Genomic DNA, 21,195 nt, shown 5'->3' with positions numbered 1-21,195 from the left:
TATAAAATCGAAGCAAGAAAACTACAATAACTTGTTTGTACTTTTCATAAACATCTATTATAAACTAAGATCCATAAACATAGAAGATATAAGGTTTAGTCTAGTAGAGAAAAAGAAAGAAGGAAATGTCTTGGATTAGAATTTTTTACTAATAATATTAACAATTAATATTTATTGATAAAAAAAATTAAAATAAGATGCTTTCAGCAGAAGGAAATAATAGAAAAAAATAATAAATATAATTTTTTTTTATAATGTAAGAATAAATATAATGAAGGATATGATAAAAAAATGAAAATGAAATAGATACTATTTTTGTTTCAGAAGTAAATTAAAAGGCTAAAGTAGCTAGAGCCCCTCGTTTTCCCATTGAAAGTTCAACGGTTGAAAGATCATCAGTTCCATACATGCATGTATTTTTATTTTTTTTGTTACATACAATACATACATGCATGCATGCATTTGAATAACGTTCAACTCTTAAATTTAACTTTATTTATAAATAATTTTTCCTTGATTTTAAAATAAAGAAATTTGACAAGTTTGATAATTATACATGAATCCAAAACAAAGAAACTAACTTAGATGGAGACCAGAATCTTATTAAGAAGACAAGTACTAGCTAGAGTCATATATAATGTATCTCGTTGTGAATTAAATGGTGAAAATAGATGAGTGTGAATGAAATTGCAAAGTGGATCTCCATGAGTGAGAACAATTAATTGGAATTTGTAACAAAACTAACTCCGGTGTACGTCTATATCTAATTAACAGGTTACAACTGGAAGCATTACTTACAACTCAGTAATTTTTATTTTCATTCCAAAAAAGAAACAATTTCTTGAAAGATTATCCACAGAATTTTACAAGAAGTATTTTCCGCTTATTGTTCAGTGATCTTGGGCTTTGGACATGAGGGAGAGGCGAGTGGGCCTGGGCTGAAAGGTTTCGCGGCGACGCAAGTGATGAGAGGAGGGCCTAATGAGAGTGGTCGTCAACGCTCTCCTCACAATCTGATCACCTTCCACTCCTCCGATTCTCACCACCGAGTTCTTCATCGCCGATCTAAGAAGGTTCAGCCTCCGACAACTCAACGACGTCGTTTGCTGCTTCTGCTTCTCCGCTAACTGTTTGTGATACGCGCAACGGAACGAGCCAGGATGATTCGTTGGAGAACACATGCACGTCCTCTTCTCGCTCGACGACGACACCGCGTCTTTGTTCCTCTCACTCTTCGACGGCAACGGACGGTGTTCCTGCACTCTGACGGGAGAGAAACTAGTCGACGACGTGGACGTGGACGCGAACGCCGAGGAGTACGAACGCGGCGACGACGTTTGGTTTCTTGAAGAAGGAGAAGCCATTGACATTGTTGATTGAACAAGTGCAGAGAGAGAGAGAGAGTGAGAAAGAGAAGAAGCTAGTTTTGTTTTTTGTTAGAGACGGTTGGCTATGGATGCGTTGTTTCGGGAATCGGTTACGCAAACTCACGTCCACTCAGGTTTATATAGCAAGGCCACCAAGGCTAAAACAGTCATTATGCCTCATGCTAATATATAAATAATAAATAATTATAATTTATGTTTATCATTGTGGCTCTGGCTCTCCTATGCTAAACTAAAGCTTTGTTCACATGACATTGAAATGCATAATTTAATAATAATAATCATAATAATAATGAAGGAAAAACAGTTGGAGATTGTAATAAAATCAACATAGATTACAATTTTTTAAAACTTTATTGCTTTTTTTTATTTTGAAAACTACCCACGGCATCAATCGTGAGAAAGTGTACCGGAGAGAAAAAAGAAAGAACCAAACTTGTACATGAAATCAATGGAAGTAATTTGGGATAATTGAGTATCTTATAAGCATTATCTAATTAGTGATTAAGAATTATGAAATTTCAAAACATCACGACAATCAAAAGTGTGTATTCCAAAGTAAATTTTTAAAGTAATAACAATTTTTTTTTACAATCACAAATTTTTTCTAGAAAAAAAAAGGTGGCAACTCTTCGAATATTTACTATAGTTATATACTTCAATTTATTTGTGAAAATAACATATTTAGAATTCAAACTTACCTATTAAAGTAAAATAACATCGCGCAAGTTGAACGAATGTAAGAATATACTGTCTTTTTCAGAAACGTAAAGGTTTATCTGTGTAACAAAAAAGCAATGTACATGTGAATAAATAAATAAACAAAATATTTAAAATATATAATTTGATAAATGAAGAAACAGAAGCAGTAATTTTGATTTATGGTGACGTGACAGCAAAGCAGTATTTTTTTGCACAAACATTGGGCGGTCGAGCAACCGTTGCTTGTTTTTGTTAAGATTAGAGAATGTTGTGGGCTACTTTGACACAAGCAGGAAATTAAAATTAAGAGAAAAAAAAAAGATAAACAGGCTGTGAAATAAATAATAATAATAATATCCTTCATAAAAATAAAGAATAAAAAAAATCCTCATTGTGAATTATTTTGACAATTTAGTTAAAATATATTACTTTTTATAATATTATCCAATTATATATTAACATCTATAATAAAAATAATAATTCTTTACAAATACATTTGAAATGACTTTTAATTAAATTTTTATACCAATTATATACAGTGGAAAGAAGAAAGAGAAAAAATAGATATGATAAATATTCTATTAGAAAAGAAAAAGAAAATAAGATTAAAATAGAATGCAACACAAAAAATATTTTCCTTGTTTTACAGCTACACCATTTACTTTGATTTGACGTGCCGGCTTACAGTTCCTTACAGCTACACCATTTACTTTAATACTATTTCCTGCATAAAATGCCTTATACTGTGATTATCGAAGTTGAACTTGAAGCCAATGCACTAGTACTTGAATTTTAACTCTTCAATAATATATTGTACCGGCAATCCATCTACGGTAAAAAGTTGAACAAGTTCAATTTGAGATTGACAAAACAATCATTTTATTAGGTTAGTGTTTATCGATTAGGGTAAATAACTAGTTATCCTCTAACGTTTGGGCCATGCATTTAAAATTCTCAAGGTCGAAACTAATGAGTCTCAGAGAGAGTACATTAAAATAAAGGAAAAGAAAACGTTCATACAGAGATATACTCATATACAGTAAGGACCGTAACTTATTTTAGTTTAATGAAGTCATCGCCAATTTTTAAATTTAAATGTAAAGTAACTTGAAACAAAATTACTGGATAATATAGTTTTAGTAACGAATAAGTAAATATCACATTTCTCATTATTAAACTCCTAATGACATCATTTTATGACTTAAGTTATTCAATCATAACTCACATGAAAGAAAAAGTTTTTTTAAGATATATAACTAATCATAACTGCAATTTAATTATGAGCATCTGGAAGTGTTATTCTTCTGCAGAAATTACGGGCCTTACTGTTGAGCTACTATATTAGTTATTAACAAAGCCTTGGTGAAGGCAATTTGATTCAAGTCACACAAATCTTACTACATTGAGCGTCTTAGGCAGCGGCAAACATCGCAATTTGAGCGTAAAAATAAGCAAGAAAATGGGATACTAACTGAATACACAATTCACTGAAACGAGACCAATTTGACCTGATGCATAATCGCTTTTCACCTGCACCCAAAAACTCCGTATCCAATGATTGACACAAGTTTTGGCAAATTTAAGAGGAAAAAAGATGTTTGCATGGAACGGCAAGGATCATCATGTGGTCAAGCAATTCTCCCAAGTCCCATACTTAGAGCTGAAACTCCCACCACCGCTCTGTTGTGCATGCTCAGAAATAACAATGCGAGCACAAACATCCCAAGTCCTTGCTATCTCCCCAAGGGACATAGGTTGTGATAAACTTCGCAAGGATATGCTAAACCTTGACTTCGCTTTGACAGAAAGATCTTCATTCTCCTTACTGAAAAAAGAAATACTCAATACCACTTATTTTTATTAGAAACAGAAGAATTCTAAGCAAATTTAAAATAAAAGGTAAAGTGATACATTCTGTTTGGAAGGGGCATAAACCAACATTTCAGAGGATAATAAAAATTAATAATGGTCAGTCAGTCTCGTCAGCACATCAGAGTCATATGTATCTTTCAGGAAAAACATCTCACATTTTTCCTTGTTAGATTTAAACTCAAAAATTCACATCTGCTATTTAAAAAGAGAAATTATAGCTTAAAGCAATAGAGGATTAATTTGAGGCATAAATTAAACATATGTTTTCTAAAATCACACGTGTTCATTTGGATGACGGATACATATTAAAGCAAATCTGACAGGTAAAACGGCCATGGTCTTTGCTATAAATAATAAGAGGCACCCTTCAGCGTTATCTTCTTTACTCAGTCTGATACAATAGAGCAAACACATGTTTCATCAATGAAAAAAACGTCACAATCACCAAAAGAAGTTTTGTTTTGCAAGATTTGAGCATTACATTTGTCCTTTTTATTGATAAATGCAAACAGAGAAAATAAAAGTATAAGACACATAAGAGAAGCCAAAATGCTAATTCTCTCACCTGGATTCAACTGGAAACTTGTCTAGGAGTATGGGGGAACAATTAGGATAATTTGTAGGAACAAGCAAGTGCAAGGGTTGAATTGGTGACTGCATGGCAGTAAAACACAAATAAAGACAAAGTTCTATAACAAAAAGAATTAATAAATACTTAATATGCACATGGTTTAAGAGTTTTAAAGCCCACCATCTGTGCTGAAGCATATTGGGATTTTAAGCTCGGACCGAGAGCCACAGCATTGTAAGAGCATTTGACAATGGTCCCTTCTGTCCCTTCAGCAGCAGCAGCAGCTGCTGTTGGATCAACTTCTTCATTACTTATGTCTACTACCGTGTCAATAAGTCGCTGATTAACCTCCCTAATTTCTTCCAAAAGGGAATGATTAGCCTGCCATATAAGTCACATAAATTCCTTATCAGCAATCAAAGGTTGTGTAGAGCAAATCCATATATTATAAAGTGATTTCCTAATCCTCACAATGCAAACTTCAGAATAATTTTAAAACCTAATATATGACAAATCATTATGCTCTGATGAAAGAAATGTCAATAGCTAATCCAGATCATGCAAAATCCAAGACATTATATAATGAATCCAGTTGCTGTCCAGGTCAACAATTCAAGACCTGTTACAAGAGTGACACGTAACGATAGGTTCTATGCTCTAACCTCCTCCCACCCTTGATTATTATCCATAAATGGGAAGGATAATGGTTATTTGTAAAAATTGGAGAAATTATTAATCAAAATTCAAAAGAATTAAAGACTAACAAATCAACAACATGAATCAACCTAACCACTAATATATTTTTTTTATTGTTGCATGCTACTGCCTACTACTACCACCACTATTACTACAATTTTTCTTTTGATTGGTTGTGATAGCTATTATTTTACTAAATCATTCGGTATCACTTGAATCTTTAAAAATAACATTTATCTATTAAATTGATCAAATTAATATCATAGATGAATATCTAATACAGTAATTCCTATCTCAAAATTTTGACTAGATCCAGCAAAAATGTCCTGAAAAATCATAATCAAAGGTATAAACTACATTTTATGTTTTGATACATGTACAAAACACTGGTAGTTGCAAATAACTTGCACTTTCATGAAATAAAAGTGTACATCAGTTCAAATATCTCACCACATGTTTATTTCTTTCCCCTTGCCCCACCTGGATCCTTGTTTGTTGCGTTATTTCTTTCCCCTTGCCCCACCTACAATGCATTTTCATATATAGCCTCTAGATATATTTCACCATCTAAATGAGAACATGAAATTACACCTTTCTACATACTTCTATTGAACTAGTAGCATTGATTTTTGAGTCTGAATCCTTGTAGACAGAAAGGGTGAAAAAGTAATTGCATAATGTGTTGGTGCATGTCATTCATCATGTGTTGATGCCCATTAATAAATTGCAATGGCAAGCCCAAAAAATAAGACATTGATGGTAAAAGATATCAATTATAAATAAAAATTAATTAAAAAAAATAAGTACCTCAATCCTTGGCATCTTGAATCTAGATGTTGCAGTTGAATCCAAATCAGAAGCCTCAGCAGTTAACTGCTTGATACTGTCATTCATGCTACCAGGAGAAGATACAACATTCAAGGGTGTTGCATTAGTGTAGCGCTTCATCCTCCTTGTTCCATTGGCACCATCTTGGGTGATAAAATTTCTAGCCTGAAGACGACAATTAGTCATAGCAACCAAATCTTCGCCAACAGCAGCTCTGGATCCATTACCTGGAGCTGATCCTGCTATTCTATCATTCATGCTGACAACTGAACCAATATCACTGACAGCAGAACTTAATGCTTTTGGTGACATTGATTTGACCTGGAATCATGATTGGATATAAATTTGTCAGTTGAACAATTATGGAAACCTTTATGTAGTTTATTTGTCAAATTTATAAAAAACCCACAGCCACTGATCAGGCCAGCTTAAGATCCACTAAACTAACCGCTTTAATTAGGCGCTCAATAGGCTGCTCAGTAACAGTTAACTTTCCAGAAGTGGGTGCTAAAGCATTACCATGAGCACCATCAGGGCCAGTGAACTCTGCAAGTAAAGGAGAGGCTGATATTCCAGGTGTTCCAATGGCAAGGGATTGAGCAGGTGCTGCTGCACCCCCTGTTAGTTGATATCCAATATTTGCAGCATTTGAGATTGATGAAACACCAGAAATGGGCTTTTCAGAATCCCCTGGCATGGGAGATGGAGCCAAGGGAGGTGAAGGAGTGGGTACCATAAAAGGTGAGTTAGCAGATTGCAGAGGGGTAGCAACTTTTGTGAGAGATGGAAGGTGGTTTTGTTGGTCAACCTGAGGAGATGAGTGTTGTGGAATCTGAGGAGATGTGGCCTGAAGGAGTTGGGGAGAAGAAACAGGAAAAGGACTCCCTTTCATCTGTTGATGGGGATAAGTTGAGCGTTGACTGGAAGTAAGAGGTTGCTGAAAGACCCCTGGCTTAACACTGATTCCTTGCCTCATCTTTATGTCATTTGCATCATTCATTTGGTGAAGTTGTTGTATTTGATGTGTTGGCAATTGTGCAGGCAGCTGTTGCTTTGCTGTCTGATGTAGCTGTTGTTGCTGCTGCTGCTGCTGTAAGATCTGTTGTTGTTTCCTCTGTATCAATTGCCGCTGATATTGTTGTTTTAACTGTTGATTCTGTAACATCTGTTGTTCCTGCTGTTGTTTTAGTTGCTGGTGTTGAAGCATACTAGAACCTGGCTGAAGGGGATTATGATTTGGTTGGACTACATTAACCCCGGCTTGTGAAGATAAGGAGTTAACATTAGTTAGTTGAGGAGCACTAACAGGGTTTTGTTGAAGTGAGCTCACTGGAACCTGTTGCAGGGAGTTCACAGCATTTCCTGGTCCTGAATCTAAATTGGTACTTGGTTGCATTGAATTCATCTTACTCTGCTGTGCTGTGGATACACCAGACAGAGAATTATGCTGCATGGCTGCCATATTATTCTGCTGCATTGTTGCTACAGAGCCTTGCATATTTGTTGTTTGCAACTGAGAGTTCATTTGATTTTCATGAGACTGCACTTGAGTAACTTGGGGTTGTGATTGTGACATGGAATGCATATGAGGTGAGGGAAGATGTCCAGGCATGTTTTTCCTAGGTCTATTTGTATTTATAAAATTTATAATCTGCTTCTCATATGAATTCAATTTCTCCTTGAAATTAGGTGAGATGTTGCTCTTGGAAACCTGAAGGAATGTTATAATTCGTTCCAGCATCATTTTAAATACCTTCAGCTTTTCAAGCTGATCTGACTTTGGTTGTTGTGGAAGGGAATCATGCTGATAATGAAAAGATACAAGGTTAAACACAGTAAGAATAATTTGAGTAAAAACAAAAACAATAAAGGACTCCCTTTCAGGAAGTGTGATGACTTGATTAGCACACAGTGCAATCTCCAGAGTTTGCCATAATAATAATAATGGAAAAGGCTTCTTTATCCATAGCAGATATTAAAAATTTGCATGACTAAACATACCTGCTGAAGTTTACTAGCTATTTTTTGGTACATTTCATTCAACTCGGGCAAGTAACTTTCCTTCATAGATTTAATCTGCAAGTTAAAATAAACAGAATCAAATAATCAATGGATAAAATCTTGTAATCTCTTGTGCAAGAAGATATGTACCACTGATGCCTTAAAAAAGGATAAGAATTATTTTCCAATTTTGTAATGCATCATAAATTCCAAGTTTCACTTTCATGCTTAAAATTGAGATGTTAACCATGCACACGTGCACCTGGCACCACGATTTTGAATATTGAATTGAAAACTTTAAAATCTCACTCATATCAACACAATCATATTTACAATTACAATGAATCTTTCTCAATGCAAGCAACTAAAAGAGGACAAAAACACAGTAATAAAAGAAATTAACTGCAGACAGAAAACCAAAAAATAAAAAACCTTTTTGGGTAAAGCACCAGTAGTTTCTACTGCTGCAGTACACATTTTTTCAAATATTATGTGAAGGATGAATGGCATCCACATAAACATTGAACAGTATAGATTTAAGAAGAGTTCTCATTATTTTTCCAAGACTTGTGAAGAGTTCCATGTTCTTGCTGAAAATTCATCACAATAAAAGCCATGAATCTTCATTATTTTATTTTAGGGTTCATTTGACAAATATCTGTTGTTCAACCCAATTTACTAAAGGAAAAGAGATGATAAGAAAATAGTATATTACCTTTTGATACACTTCTTCTTGCCAATCACCCCCACTTGACTGTCCAGTCTGTGCTGTTGAATCCAGAGAAGCTACAAAAGATATTTCATACGTACATGAGCATTCAAGGCCAAAAAAGGCAGATATTTGCTTTTTTGGAAGTAAAAAATGAGATATTTGCCAACTAACTTAGAGAACATTATTCTATCAAATACAAAAGATACATTCATGAGACATTGTGATAACCTATGTTGTCATTTTTCACAAAGATACTTTCACAAAGTGGCTTAACCTATGGACCACTGATTTATACTACACATATAATTAAAGATATTCATGATAATAATAAGTCAAAATTTACACACACAACTACCACCAATCCAGGCGCAATACGAACATAGTAATGAATAATAACTACTAACATTTGCCAATAAAAAAAAAGGTAATAAATAATAAGTCACAATTTACACACACAATTACCACCAATCTAAGCACAATAAGAACAAGTGATAGTGAAATTAACAGAAAAAGAACATAACAAATTAGAAGAAAAAAAGTAGCTGAATGAGGATGGGGAAGTTTAAAGGAAGATAGAACAAACACAAAGGGGAAAAAAGTCTTGTAAAAAGTGAAGAAACAAAGGTCAAATAGAGGTAACCTTTTGTACAACGGTCAAGGAAGAAGGGTTTCAAGTCTTATTATGTTTCTAAAGCAAAATAAAAGAATTATAAAATAGGGGAGAAATCACAACTTTGCACCCCCCCCCCCCCAAAAAAAAAGAGTAAATAAATAAATAATAATAATCATATTTTTTCAAGGGTAAAAATGGGTTTTTGCAGGCCATATCTTCGTAGTGCCCCCTTATTTTGGCAGCTACTGCAGACGCAATGAGCACTATTGAAAACCACTCTACTGACTACTATTTGAATCCCATAGCTGCCCATGGCTGTGCTTCGGTCCGCACTCTGCTAGAGCATGCTATTGATTACATCCATTTTTCAGATATGGTGTGCGAGAAGATAACAGATGCTGCCAGAGGAAAAGCCGATACAGGCTCTGCATGAATAGGTGTCAATCGGGAAGGAGGAGAAGAGTTGTTGTGCACAGAAGGGAGGGAATAAATCCAGGGTTCGAACCCTGCTCTGATACCATAATAAAGCTCAGACTTCAGAGAGAATTTCAGTGAAATATTTTTGTATTCTGAAATATGAATCAAAAGCTACAAAGACTGAGTTACACTCAGTACTTATATGCCTTTTAAAAAAACACTAAGTATTTATATGAGTTTGGCTAGAGACTCTAAGCTCTAACAGTGTCTAACTAACTAAGAGTTAGTTAAAGATGACAGCTGTCATAACAGAAAGCCCAGCATACTATATTAATAATTAATATGCCTGTTGTGTCCAGTCCTTTCTCTTTTTTGTAATATTACATTTTGCAGGCCAACCCTCACAAAATTCCATTTAGCTGGTCAATCTTTTAGTGTTTTAATGTTGTGATTTGTATCTTTAATTTGTGACCTTGGTTTTTATTAGAAGGCTTAGATCATCTGATTCTTTTGTTGGGCAGACAAGGCTTAGACTTCCATCTATAATGTATTTTGAATAGGAGTTATTCCAATGCCAGTAACAATTTCAAAGTTATCCTACCTATATATGTTTGAAATATAGTATTTAAATAAGAGGGGGATCTTATATTCCATGATGTGATCACACAATTTGTCTACCTCCTATATGATCCAAGGTAGTAGGAAGGATCACAAATTTGATCCCCTTGGAGCCATCAATTGACAAAAGATAAAAGACACTGAAAAATGCATAGTAGCAATTTTACATACTGGATGAAGTTTCAGGAAGGGGTCTTTGTGATTGGTATAACTGCTTTTGTTGATCAAGAACATTTGATTGTTGAAGTAAGGGACCTGAGGCCTGAAGTCTTTGTTGCATATCTCGTTGCAAGGGATTTGGTTGCTGTTGCAAACCCAACTGTTGTTGCAACTGTGCAGGTTGAGATTGAATCTGTGGCATCAATTGCTGCTGTGGAGCCTGAGGCTGTGACTGCTGCACTTGAGATGGTAACAAATTTGATGCATTTTGCTGTGATTGTTGTTGAATTGGAACCTGCGACTGTTGTAGCACATGTGCAGAGTGCTGGCTTGTTTGCATGCCTGAGTTGCCAGGTTGAGGTCCAAGGACCTGCTGTGGCTGTAACCCAGGGACATTATTACCCAGCTGTTGATGCATATTTGATAGGTTGTTTTGCTGATTTATTAACTGTTGCTGCTGCAGGTTTGAAAGATTATTCTGCTGTGTAAGTAACCTCTGTGGCTGCTGCAAATCACCAACATTATTTTGTGACCCAAGTATTTGGGTATGGTGCATGTTTGGTGCATTTGCCTGTGCCCCCATAAGCTGTTGTTGCTGTTGCTGTTGCTGTTGTGGAGGTAATATTGACTGTTGAGTCATCGGTGTTTGTTGTTGATGAATGATCGAAGTCTGTTGTGGTTGCTGTTGCCTGATAACTTGGGAGTGTTGCTGAAGCACGGACTGTGTTGATTGTTGTTGATTATTGGACTGTTGATTGTGCTGAATGCTAGGTAGAGATGTTTGCATCATGGAAGGTTGCTGCATAACAGTTGATGTTTGGATGGAAGGTTGCTGAGAAGATTGCAACTGATTTGATTGTAGAAGATTCTGCTGTTGTTGCTGCTGCTGCTGCTGTTGTTGGAGTTTCTGCCTGATAAGCTGCTGTTGCATTTGTTGCTGGTAGATATACTGCTGTGAATTTTGTGATTGCTGCTGTTGTTGTTGGGGAACAACCTGCTGCCTTCCTTGAATTTGTCTCTGGGAACCAGGAAACATATTTTGCATGTTGGCATTTTGGCCAATGGTGCTCCCCACTGAATTCTGACCAGGTATATTCTGCACGTTGGGATTATTCTGCCCAACATTTTGGATGGGAGCCTGGGCTATATTCGAAGGTTGAGACGCAATACTATTTTGAATGTTCTGAGGTAGAAGCTGTTGACGGTTCGGAGTTTGATTGGACATAGGAATAGGATGTTGCTGCCCTGGATTGTGAACTTGAGGTGGAATACCAAGTCCTATTAAATAAATAATGATTGGCGTAAGAGAAACCCCCCAAAACAAGTACAATATAACATCAGGATCCAAATGAACTATTAACAACACAAGATGATATCAATGTAAAAATTTAAAAGGAAGAAAGATTTAAGACAAGCAACAAGGATAATATAGCAGAGGAAAAACAAAATGTTAATGATATTTCACATCAATAGGACACAATACACTCCCAACAACTTAAGCTGAAAGACTTGAAATAACTCAGAGTTAGATCCTATCAGAATGAGAATACTACCACTATGCCAGGGTTCTTAAATGTTAACCTGGATCAGGAGGTTTATTACTGGGGCCACCTTGATTTGGAGGTAAGTTGGGGGCCATGGAGCCCTGGGATTTAGTCTCCATCGTAAGCATCTTCAAAGATATTTTCCGTAGATAATCAGACTGAAATTAGGGAATATCACATTAAACCGTCAATCTTTCACATAGCATATGTCTGTATACATAACCATAAATTGATAAATCTGAAATTAGAAATGTACCTGGCTTGTTGCAGCAGTAAAAATTTTCTCTTCAAACCTTTGAGCAATCTTCTGAAGTTCATGCAATCCCTCTTGAACAGAAACAGGAAGATGTCTTTTTAACGTGTCCATTCTATAAAAAATGAAAAACAGCAGTTTAGTGACTAAATAATACAAACTATAGAAATTTCATGGTAATTATACAATACTCAAATGTTACAAGATTGTAGCATGTAAGAAGACCTCATTGAAATCTACATATTCAGAAAAATAATATAGTAGAATGTGTGTCAGAAATGGATTGCAGGCGGCAGAGATTATTTTTGATAACTTCTTAAATACAAAACATAAGAAAAAGAAATCCTACTTATAGTACTATAGTTTTCTACTAAGCATCCATCTGCCACACATTCCACGAAGAGAAAATAAGTATAACCTCTGTCATAAGGGAGCAAAATACACAATCCTAATCAGTATGCAGAAAATACACATTTTCCTCTTTGAAAATAATGGCAGTAAGCTCCAACCAAACACACCAAATGCTAGCAAAGATAGGGCATAGAAAAAATGAACCTTGTTCATAGTCCTCCTTTGAGACCTCTAAAATAGTAAAATGAATAAGCAAGTGCCTCATATTCTAAGGCACCCATGATAGCAAAAGTTTGTTCTAACACATTGTGCAATACAACACCAAATGATCGAAAAACACTAAAATTGTACATGTTGGTGACATGGTGTTTAACAGCCAAGTATGATAATGTCCCACCCCAAGTGTTAAACTCAAGATCCTACCTAGGATTAGGAGGGGGTGAAAACTCATAACTCGGATTGGAATATCCTATGTTTCTACCTAAAATACTTATAAATAATACATATGCATAAAAAAAACAGATAAAGAACATAACCTCTAAATCAAAGCATTAAGCAAACTTAAATAGGAAATTCATTATAATAGATTGATAGACAGAGAGAGTGAGAGAATTAAAATTCATAATTCTGAAAATTCATAACATAACAGATTAATGGATGTTCATAACAAAATGATTGATAGAAATAAAATTCATAATAAGTCAAAGATAATGTTAGAAAAATCTGAAAATAATTGGCCGATTAAAAAAAATAAAATTTGGCAGTCCAGTCTCTGTGAGAGAAGCCAAAAAATAGAATTAAAAGATGGAACAAAGTGAGATAAGATGAAAGTGACTGAGTCACTGAGTCAGAGAGACCTGAGCTGGGTAGTAGAGGCACAAACAAATGGACGGTGGCAGAGATGCTACCAAATGCTGTGTAACAAAGGCTGAACTAGAGAAAATGAGAAGAAATATGCTGGGAGTCTGGGACGTTGGGTAACAGGTGCAATAACTGGCAACAGCAGTGACAACGCACAGCAGCACTAGTGGCACGAGGTGAAGCTTTGGCAGTTGTGAAGAAGGAGAGATCCAATGGCACACGATTGAGTGATTTTTGAATGGGATTTAGGTCTCGAATGGCAGGGAACATTTCATCAAAGGAGAAATAAAGGGTAATTTTAGCCATACTCCGCTTTGCTGGGATGCTGGGATCGACAATCCCATGATTGAACTTGGTAAATCGCAATCCTAGAGTGATCTCACCCTCCAGCGATTCAGCTCGCCAGGGGTCCTTTGACCTGTCATCATACAACCTTACAAGGCAGATCATGATTTTAACAACACGGTCCCACTAACCCATCTAATAAGCATGTGCCACATTGACATGCTAAAGTTCATGCATACACTTTGAATATGATTATGATATTGAAAAAATCAATGTTGAGCTGGGATTCAAATAAACATTTTTGAGAAAAATTTGAGCACAAGTTTCATAATTTATTTGCATTGTTTAAGTTCTTTCACATACATTCATTTATCATTTTCTTGTAAAAAAGACAACCAGAATCCTCATGGAAATGTTGCCAATCTATGAAATCAGTGATTTATATCTGCTGTGAAACGTAAATAAAAAATTACAAATGATATTAGTGATACAATATTAAAATTGAATCTTACATTTTGTTGACAATTCTTTGGCGTGACTCGTGCGGCAGTCCACCTCTCCAATCACTAGTATCCATATTGGCTTCAGTGCCTTGATTAGGTCTCCAATTATTGTTATCCATCAAATTTTAATCAACTGAAACAACAAAAACAGAATATTCTTGTCAAATCAGATTCCAAAAGGAACGTATAAAGGATGAATATAATAAATGTATGAAAAATTAAGAAGATAATCCATAGAAATCATTGGTTTTAACAGAGCCAAACCGCCCATCCATAAATATTAGTCACACCAACAGCTAAACATACCAAATAATTTTTCCCTCGACACAGACAAGGGTTTATACGACTTAGAATGCCAATTTATCATGCTTAAACCTAGGATGCATGCAAAAGAAATAATTCTCTACCGAATAACAAAATGCCCTGTCTAGTAATTAATTTTGGAGGCAAAGAACAAAATTCCAATATTAGATAATGCATTCCCTCATTTTTGTTCCTATCCAGAAATCCGTTCTACAAAATTGGCTTCAATGGACGGGTTCTGTTCTAATTTCCTTGAAAGATATCGAGTCCTATTGCATCCTAATGATTCGAATTTCGAACGAAATACGCCTCTTTCCTACTTGGCCTTTCAATTAAGAAGTTAGCAATCACGGTGAATGCAATAATAAGCTTTTTTTTCTGAGCAAGATAAACGACGAGAGGGAGAGGGAGAGAGAGAAAGAGAACCTGATGGTGGCAGACGGTGGTTGCGATTTTCCGGCGGTGGCGTGAGCAGTGTTACCGGTTGCGTATCTGACTCGTGAACTTGAAGGAAACTTACGCGTGGAGACAATGCCTATTTATTTCCGAAGCCTTCGAGCTTGTGTAAATTTCTTTTTATTTTTATTATTAAATAAAATGAAAAGCTTTTGTTTTTAATTAATGGCCTTGACCTTAATCTAACGACCATGCCAAATCAACTTAATTTATTCATTAAATTAAATTAGTAAGTATAAATTAAAATACATGAGAAATAATAGTTCATTTTAAATATTTTTCTTCTGTCACACAAGTTAGGTGTAATTTTTTAAAAATAAAAGGTTTTAATTGTAAAAATCAATTTACTTTAATAACTATATAGTTTTATTACCCATGCATTATATAAAAAAATCCTCCAAAAATAAATGTTTCTTTTATTAAAAATAATATGCATAATTTATTTCTTACATTTGATTTTTTTTAAATGAGTGTTAAATTAGAATAATTCTCTTGGGATAAAAAGAAGTACTCCCTCCATTCCTATTTAATCTGTCAAGTACCAATGATTAACTTTCGGATGGCTTAAACCAGATTCCATCTCGATGCAATGCTCATCTCATTCTTTGTAATGCTTTTAAATATAACTTCGAAGTCAACTCACAACTCAATTACGACCATATCCTTTGTTTTGACCATGCATAAGCCTTCATAAACTTTCTAAGGGGTTATTTGGTTGAAGAGAAGAAATAACATTTTAAGAAAAAAAATTCAAAAAATAACATGGATCCCACACCTCTTTCTCTCTACTTCAATTTAAATATTTTTTTCTTTTCCCACACAAGCAATCAACCCCTAAAGGTCTGCAACGAAGGTTGTAGCTAATGCCAACTCTCTTCAAAAACCCACATATCCATTTACATGTTACATCTCTGATAAGCCATCCACAACCTACCAAACCTCATTGACTTCTAGTTGACCCATCAATATTAAGACTAACCCAACCCTCCATGGATGGCCTCCATCTAACAATAACCACATTTTTTGAGTTGGCATTCAATGGAACAATGTTGCCACTCGGAAGCAATACATGAGCTAATGGGTCTAAATTGAATCCCAAAGCTTAAACACTCGAATAAAGGTATCACCATGTTCTCGCTTATTGCGCCATATCCATAGGCAATAGCAAGCAACAGTCCATAGATTTTGTCAGATCCTACTTTTAGTTTATATTCATGTCACTGATGATTATTACAATTCTTGTAATTGTGTAATCATACTTATTAATTCTATTTGAATTGTTAAAGAAAAAATTAAGAAATAAAATATTTCCTTAATTAATTACCAAATAAAATTATATTTGTCTTCTTATTGAGAGAACAAACTCATTAACCTTTCATATAGAAAATGATAAAAAAAAATTGGATTTAATACAAGATAATTAGTTTCTTAAATTAGGTGTTGTATGTTTAAATAATCTTTATTATTTTTTCTCTTGCTTGACTTTATTTGATTAATGTATAATCAATCACTTATGTAAAAAAAATATAATGTATAAAAAAAATCATTTATTGATACCAAGACAAACTTGAGATTAATGAGTTGTCCAAACTCAATCTTGGTTAAGTTTGGAAAGAAACATAGAGTTGGGGGGAAGAAAGTCAAAATGTACCATTTTGAGAAGAGGTGGCTTAATGTCCAAGATGAGAAGTGTGAGGTTGTGGCACAACATTATTTGATACAAGTGACAATCACATATCCAATATTTTTCATATAGGTGTTAGCCCAAAGTTTTGGGGCTCATCATAATTTGATGAGTTAAACATGAAAATAAAAGAAGGGCACATAAAGTTTAAACATATGCAAGAGCTAAAGTAGATGGATGATGTAAGTGCAAGGGTTCAAGAAATAGAAGTGATTTAGGTTGTTTGTTGTAAATTGAAGAAGGGTACTATACACAAAGATGACGGGCTTCTTGACTCTCAAAAAGGGACAGGAACACCACATTCTATCTTATAAAACTTCTTAGAGAAATCAAATAAATGTCACATAACATCTCATTGATGATGTAAGTGAGATTTTTCACACTAATGAGGAGAGGATTTTTTAATAAATTATTTCTTTAAATGGCTTATTGCATAATGTCCATCAAATATACACGAGGTTGTAAAAATAATTGATGGTGGATTAAAACCACCTCTTCAAAAGTTGTTGAAGTCGGAGTTTAGCGTTGAAAGAGGTTGAAAAAGCTTTGTTCAAGATGCAACCTACCAAATGCCCTAAGAGTGGATGGTTCCCCAACCATCTATTATAAAATTTGTAATGTGGTTGTAGAAGATATTACCATATTAGTGTTGTACATTTTAAACGACGAAGGAGATCCCTCGATGATTAATAAAATTTTGATTATGCTTATCCCCAAACACAAGAACCAACAAATGCAAGTGAATACATGCCTATTTGTCTTTGCAACATGGTTTTCAAAATTGTTACAAAAACCATTTTGGGTGTCATGTGTGTTTGTTTTTGCTTTAATACATGTTGACGATTTAAAACCATCAGAAGTTATATTCAAAATTAAATTATGACAACTAAAAACAACTATAAGGTGTGAGATAGATTGTCACATCGCAAACTTAATTAATATTGTTTTGACAGAAAGACTAAAAAGATTATTTTTGAATTTTAGAGATTAAAAAATATAATTTTTTATTTTGGGAGACAAAAACAAAAGTTCCCAAAATTTGAGGGATAAAAAAATATTTAAGTTTAAATTTAATCTTCGTACATTGTTAATTTAAAGATTGTTACATTTTCAATCAATCAAAATTATCTAAGGTAGTATGATTTTTAACCTAATTATTATAAAAGTTGACTAGCTTTATCATATATGACCATATTAAAAAATTTATCCTATAAATATATTATAATTAAATTTATTTATATTATATGAATGTCCCCTATTATCAATCTGCCAGAAGACTATATATTTTATAAATTAAACAGTGGTTTGTCACTTTGTCTCATTGTATGACTGCCAGAAGACTATGGCTGTTGGTGTTATGGGAGGCCAGCAATCCCCTTCCGACTCCCATGTGTTTATGGGTGAAAGTGTAAAATGAAGTCCCTCAGACCTACCCGTAGGCCATTGCCACAATAAGTAAAAAGAGTTGCGTCCTCAATAATAATTATAGATTTTGGCCTAATGATAAGCTGTCAATCCAATAATAAGCATTGGTTTAGAAAGTTGAGTCCAATTAATAGAACTTAGCTTTATAAAAGAGACAAATAAAGTGGGACTCCCTCACACGGCATCCCCAAGTTTGGTTTGCTATTTACTCTAGTTGTACTACAATTTGACGGTAGACACTTTTCCAACCTGTTCAAATCTGCACAGCATTACAAAAACTCGAAGGAGAAGAAATGGACTAAGTTTGAGGTTGAGAATTATCATCGTGTCTTGAAATGTGGAGGTGAAGATAGTTTCCAAATAGCAAATACAGAGGAGGCAACTGCCATCAGGATGATCCTATAATTATTGTTGGTGTGATGGTTTAAACTTTAATGGCAATACTATGTTGATCAGCTAATGGAATCAAATATGTTGGCAAACTCAACAAGGGAAGCAGACAAAATAAAAAGCAAACCAAAAAGAGCAGGGTGGTGGAAGGGAGAGAAGAGTGTTAGGATTCAAAGAGTGATCATTTCAAAATTGATGGATATAGGATATTGATAAGCAATGTTATCTACATGCAAAGATTTCTCACAGACTATAAGCCACTTAAGTTGTAGAATATCTATAGACTATAAGCCAATGGACTAGTAGTAGTATGTTAGTAAATATTTTTTTTATAATTTAAAATTTATAAATATATATTATTTATACTAATTCTATTTTATAAAATAAAATATTTATTTTAAAATTTGTTACCTAAAATTAAATTTTCTATTTTTTTAAGATTTTATTTCAATGGATCAATCTAATTTATTACATTTGTTTTCATATCCGTAGGTTGATTGTTTCCAACAATCATATTTGATTTCCAAAAGTTATATTGTTGTGGGGTTTATGTCTCCATATATTTATTTTCTCCTCCTCTCTATAAAATATAAGAGAAACAACAATTTGATCTTCTCTATAAAATATAAGCGAAACAACAATTTAATCTTTTTTTCTAAAATTTTCTCTTTCTTCTCTTATAAAAAAAACTTATTTTTAAGAGCAAGAACATTGGTGTAGGATCCTTTTGATGCAAACGATTGGAACCAACATGTTATTGAATCTTGAGAGATAAGCACAATCAAATTTTTCTACCAATACACTAGGGCTTTTTTTTCTAACGATAGAGTTATTTTTTCTCTCCTAATTTATTTTTTATTTGTGTTTATGGTATGATATAATGCATTGTAGATTCATATTCTATCAATTAAAGTTATTATACTAATGTTATTTTATTATTTAATTGAAGGCTTTATTTTTTTTCTTATTTATTTATTTTATTTTATTTTAATTTTCTATGAGTGGTGTCAGTATGGTACTTTGAGATTGATCATCAGCCAACAGCTTTGTCCCCAAGTCTTTCCTTGGCTTAGGTGAAAGGCCTTCGGCTAACATCTCCTCATCATACTTCCTAGCCATATCTATCAAGGCATTGTAAGCAGCGCCAACGAGGTTGGAGAAGGAGGTGTGGTCCTTGTTGGGTTTGGAATTGAAAGCCTCGAAGGAGACTTGAACGTGAAATGCGTGGGTGCGCCTGCAGGGGCCGGTTTCATTCTAAACTTTACGACAGATAAACCTTTTTTTTTTTTAATGGTTGGTGTATTTTTTGTTTTTAAAACAAGCTGGTGCTATTTCTACTCTCTTTTTGCTTATTCACTTCCCTTTTCTAAGGAAAGTATATATATTTTTTTGAAAAACAAAGTATATATATTGTTTGAAAAACAAATTGAAAGGAGGATTGAACAAGCAAAGGACGAGAGTAGATACAGAAAGTCCCTTATAAATAAATTAGAGGATAGATAGTTAAATTTATTTCAAAAAAGTATGAGATGCTATTAATCACAAAATTGTTTCACAAAATTATATGTCATGATTTTTACACATTTATCTTTTTTATCTTTTAAGGATTAATTTATTATCATATCATAATTCCAAAAAATTTTATTAATTATTTACCTTAAATTAAATAAAAAAATAGTTAAAGAATTGTACAGTTCATGTCAACCCATCATAAATTATTAGATAGATAATTTTTAAAGTGTCATGAATTCAATCTATTTTTATATGAATAGAGTAACACAAGTTATTGAAAGATAAGTTATCAGTCTGTCTTTAACTAATATTTTATTTTTTAAACATATTAATCTTATGACTTTTGACTATAAAAATATTTTATCAGTAAAAGTAAGAAGTGTAGACGAATCAACTCATAAGTTTCTGTTAAAATAGGATCCACACAAGAAAAAACACTTGTCATTCCCAAAATGTCTGGGTCGAAATATGTTAAATTTTTTTTATTAAAAATGATTAATTAAATTTTATGAAAAAAAATAATTAATAAATTTGATGAATATTTTTTATTAATTTTATGATGATAAAAAATGTAATACATTTGATTAACAATAATTTTAGAAAAACATCTTTTGAAAAATTGATGAGACATTGTACTTTGACAACATTTTTTTCACCCTATTTTTACCTAGTCCTAAGCCGGAGTTTAGACGCCGATAAATGAAGGGATTTGAACCAAGTTTTTCAAAAAAATGAGTGAATCTCACGCTTTAAACACTACTTTTAATTTAAATATACCAATTCTCTTCCATTTCTTCTTATTTCACACAATCAAACTTATTTGGAGACTTTTCTTCTTTCTCATGCAAGGAGTTTGTTCCAACATGTAAACGTTGTTGCAAAACCTGCAATTGTTTGATTAGCAAAGAAATTGACATGTATTATCATTAAAAAAAAATCAAATATAGTTTTTATCTTCTTATTTTATTAAATTTATTATTTTGATTTCTCTATTTTAAAATAAAGATATTTAGTTTTTATTATTTTAAAAAATATGTAATTTTAATATAATTTT

The 21,195-nt window shown here is 33.5% G+C and overlaps 2 protein-coding genes across 4 annotated transcripts; both read right to left on the bottom strand.

Moving 5' to 3' along the window:
* Positions 1–707: 707 nt before the first annotated feature.
* LOC114387735 lies at positions 708–1,496 on the bottom strand. The gene has a single exon (XM_028347941.1). The coding sequence runs from the start codon at positions 1,368–1,370 to the stop codon at positions 891–893; it is 480 nt and encodes a 159-aa protein (XP_028203742.1). The 5' UTR covers positions 1,371–1,496; the 3' UTR covers positions 708–890.
* Positions 1,497–3,313: 1,817 nt separating this feature from the next.
* Positions 3,314–15,231, bottom strand: LOC114388012 (mediator of RNA polymerase II transcription subunit 15a-like). 3 transcript variants are annotated; one of them, XM_028348343.1, is made up of 12 exons: positions 15,101–15,231; positions 14,381–14,504; positions 12,375–12,486; positions 12,156–12,276; positions 10,587–11,852; positions 8,771–8,841; positions 8,056–8,130; positions 6,503–7,858; positions 6,034–6,375; positions 4,711–4,911; positions 4,525–4,613; positions 3,314–3,912 (listed from the first exon to the last, which is right to left on the bottom strand). In XM_028348343.1, the coding sequence occupies exons 2-12, from the start codon at positions 14,488–14,490 to the stop codon at positions 3,708–3,710; spliced, it is 3,948 nt and encodes a 1,315-aa protein (XP_028204144.1). In that variant the 5' UTR covers positions 14,491–14,504; positions 15,101–15,231; the 3' UTR covers positions 3,314–3,707. The 3 variants fall into 3 exon arrangements, with proteins under 3 accessions (XP_028204144.1, XP_028204145.1, XP_028204146.1); XM_028348344.1 differs by lacking the exon at positions 15,101–15,231 and adding an exon at positions 13,580–14,016 and having other exon boundaries at positions 14,381–14,505; XM_028348345.1 differs by lacking the exons at positions 3,314–3,912; positions 4,525–4,613 and adding an exon at positions 5,677–5,749 and having other exon boundaries at positions 4,842–4,911.
* Between the last annotated feature and the right edge of the window lie 5,964 nt (positions 15,232–21,195).

The sequence above is a fragment of the Glycine soja genome, chromosome 15, assembly GCF_004193775.1.
Source record: "Glycine soja cultivar W05 chromosome 15, ASM419377v2, whole genome shotgun sequence".
In the NCBI taxonomy this organism is placed as follows: Eukaryota; Viridiplantae; Streptophyta; class Magnoliopsida; order Fabales; family Fabaceae; genus Glycine; species Glycine soja.
This window is presented reverse-complemented; position numbering and strand designations above follow the sequence as displayed.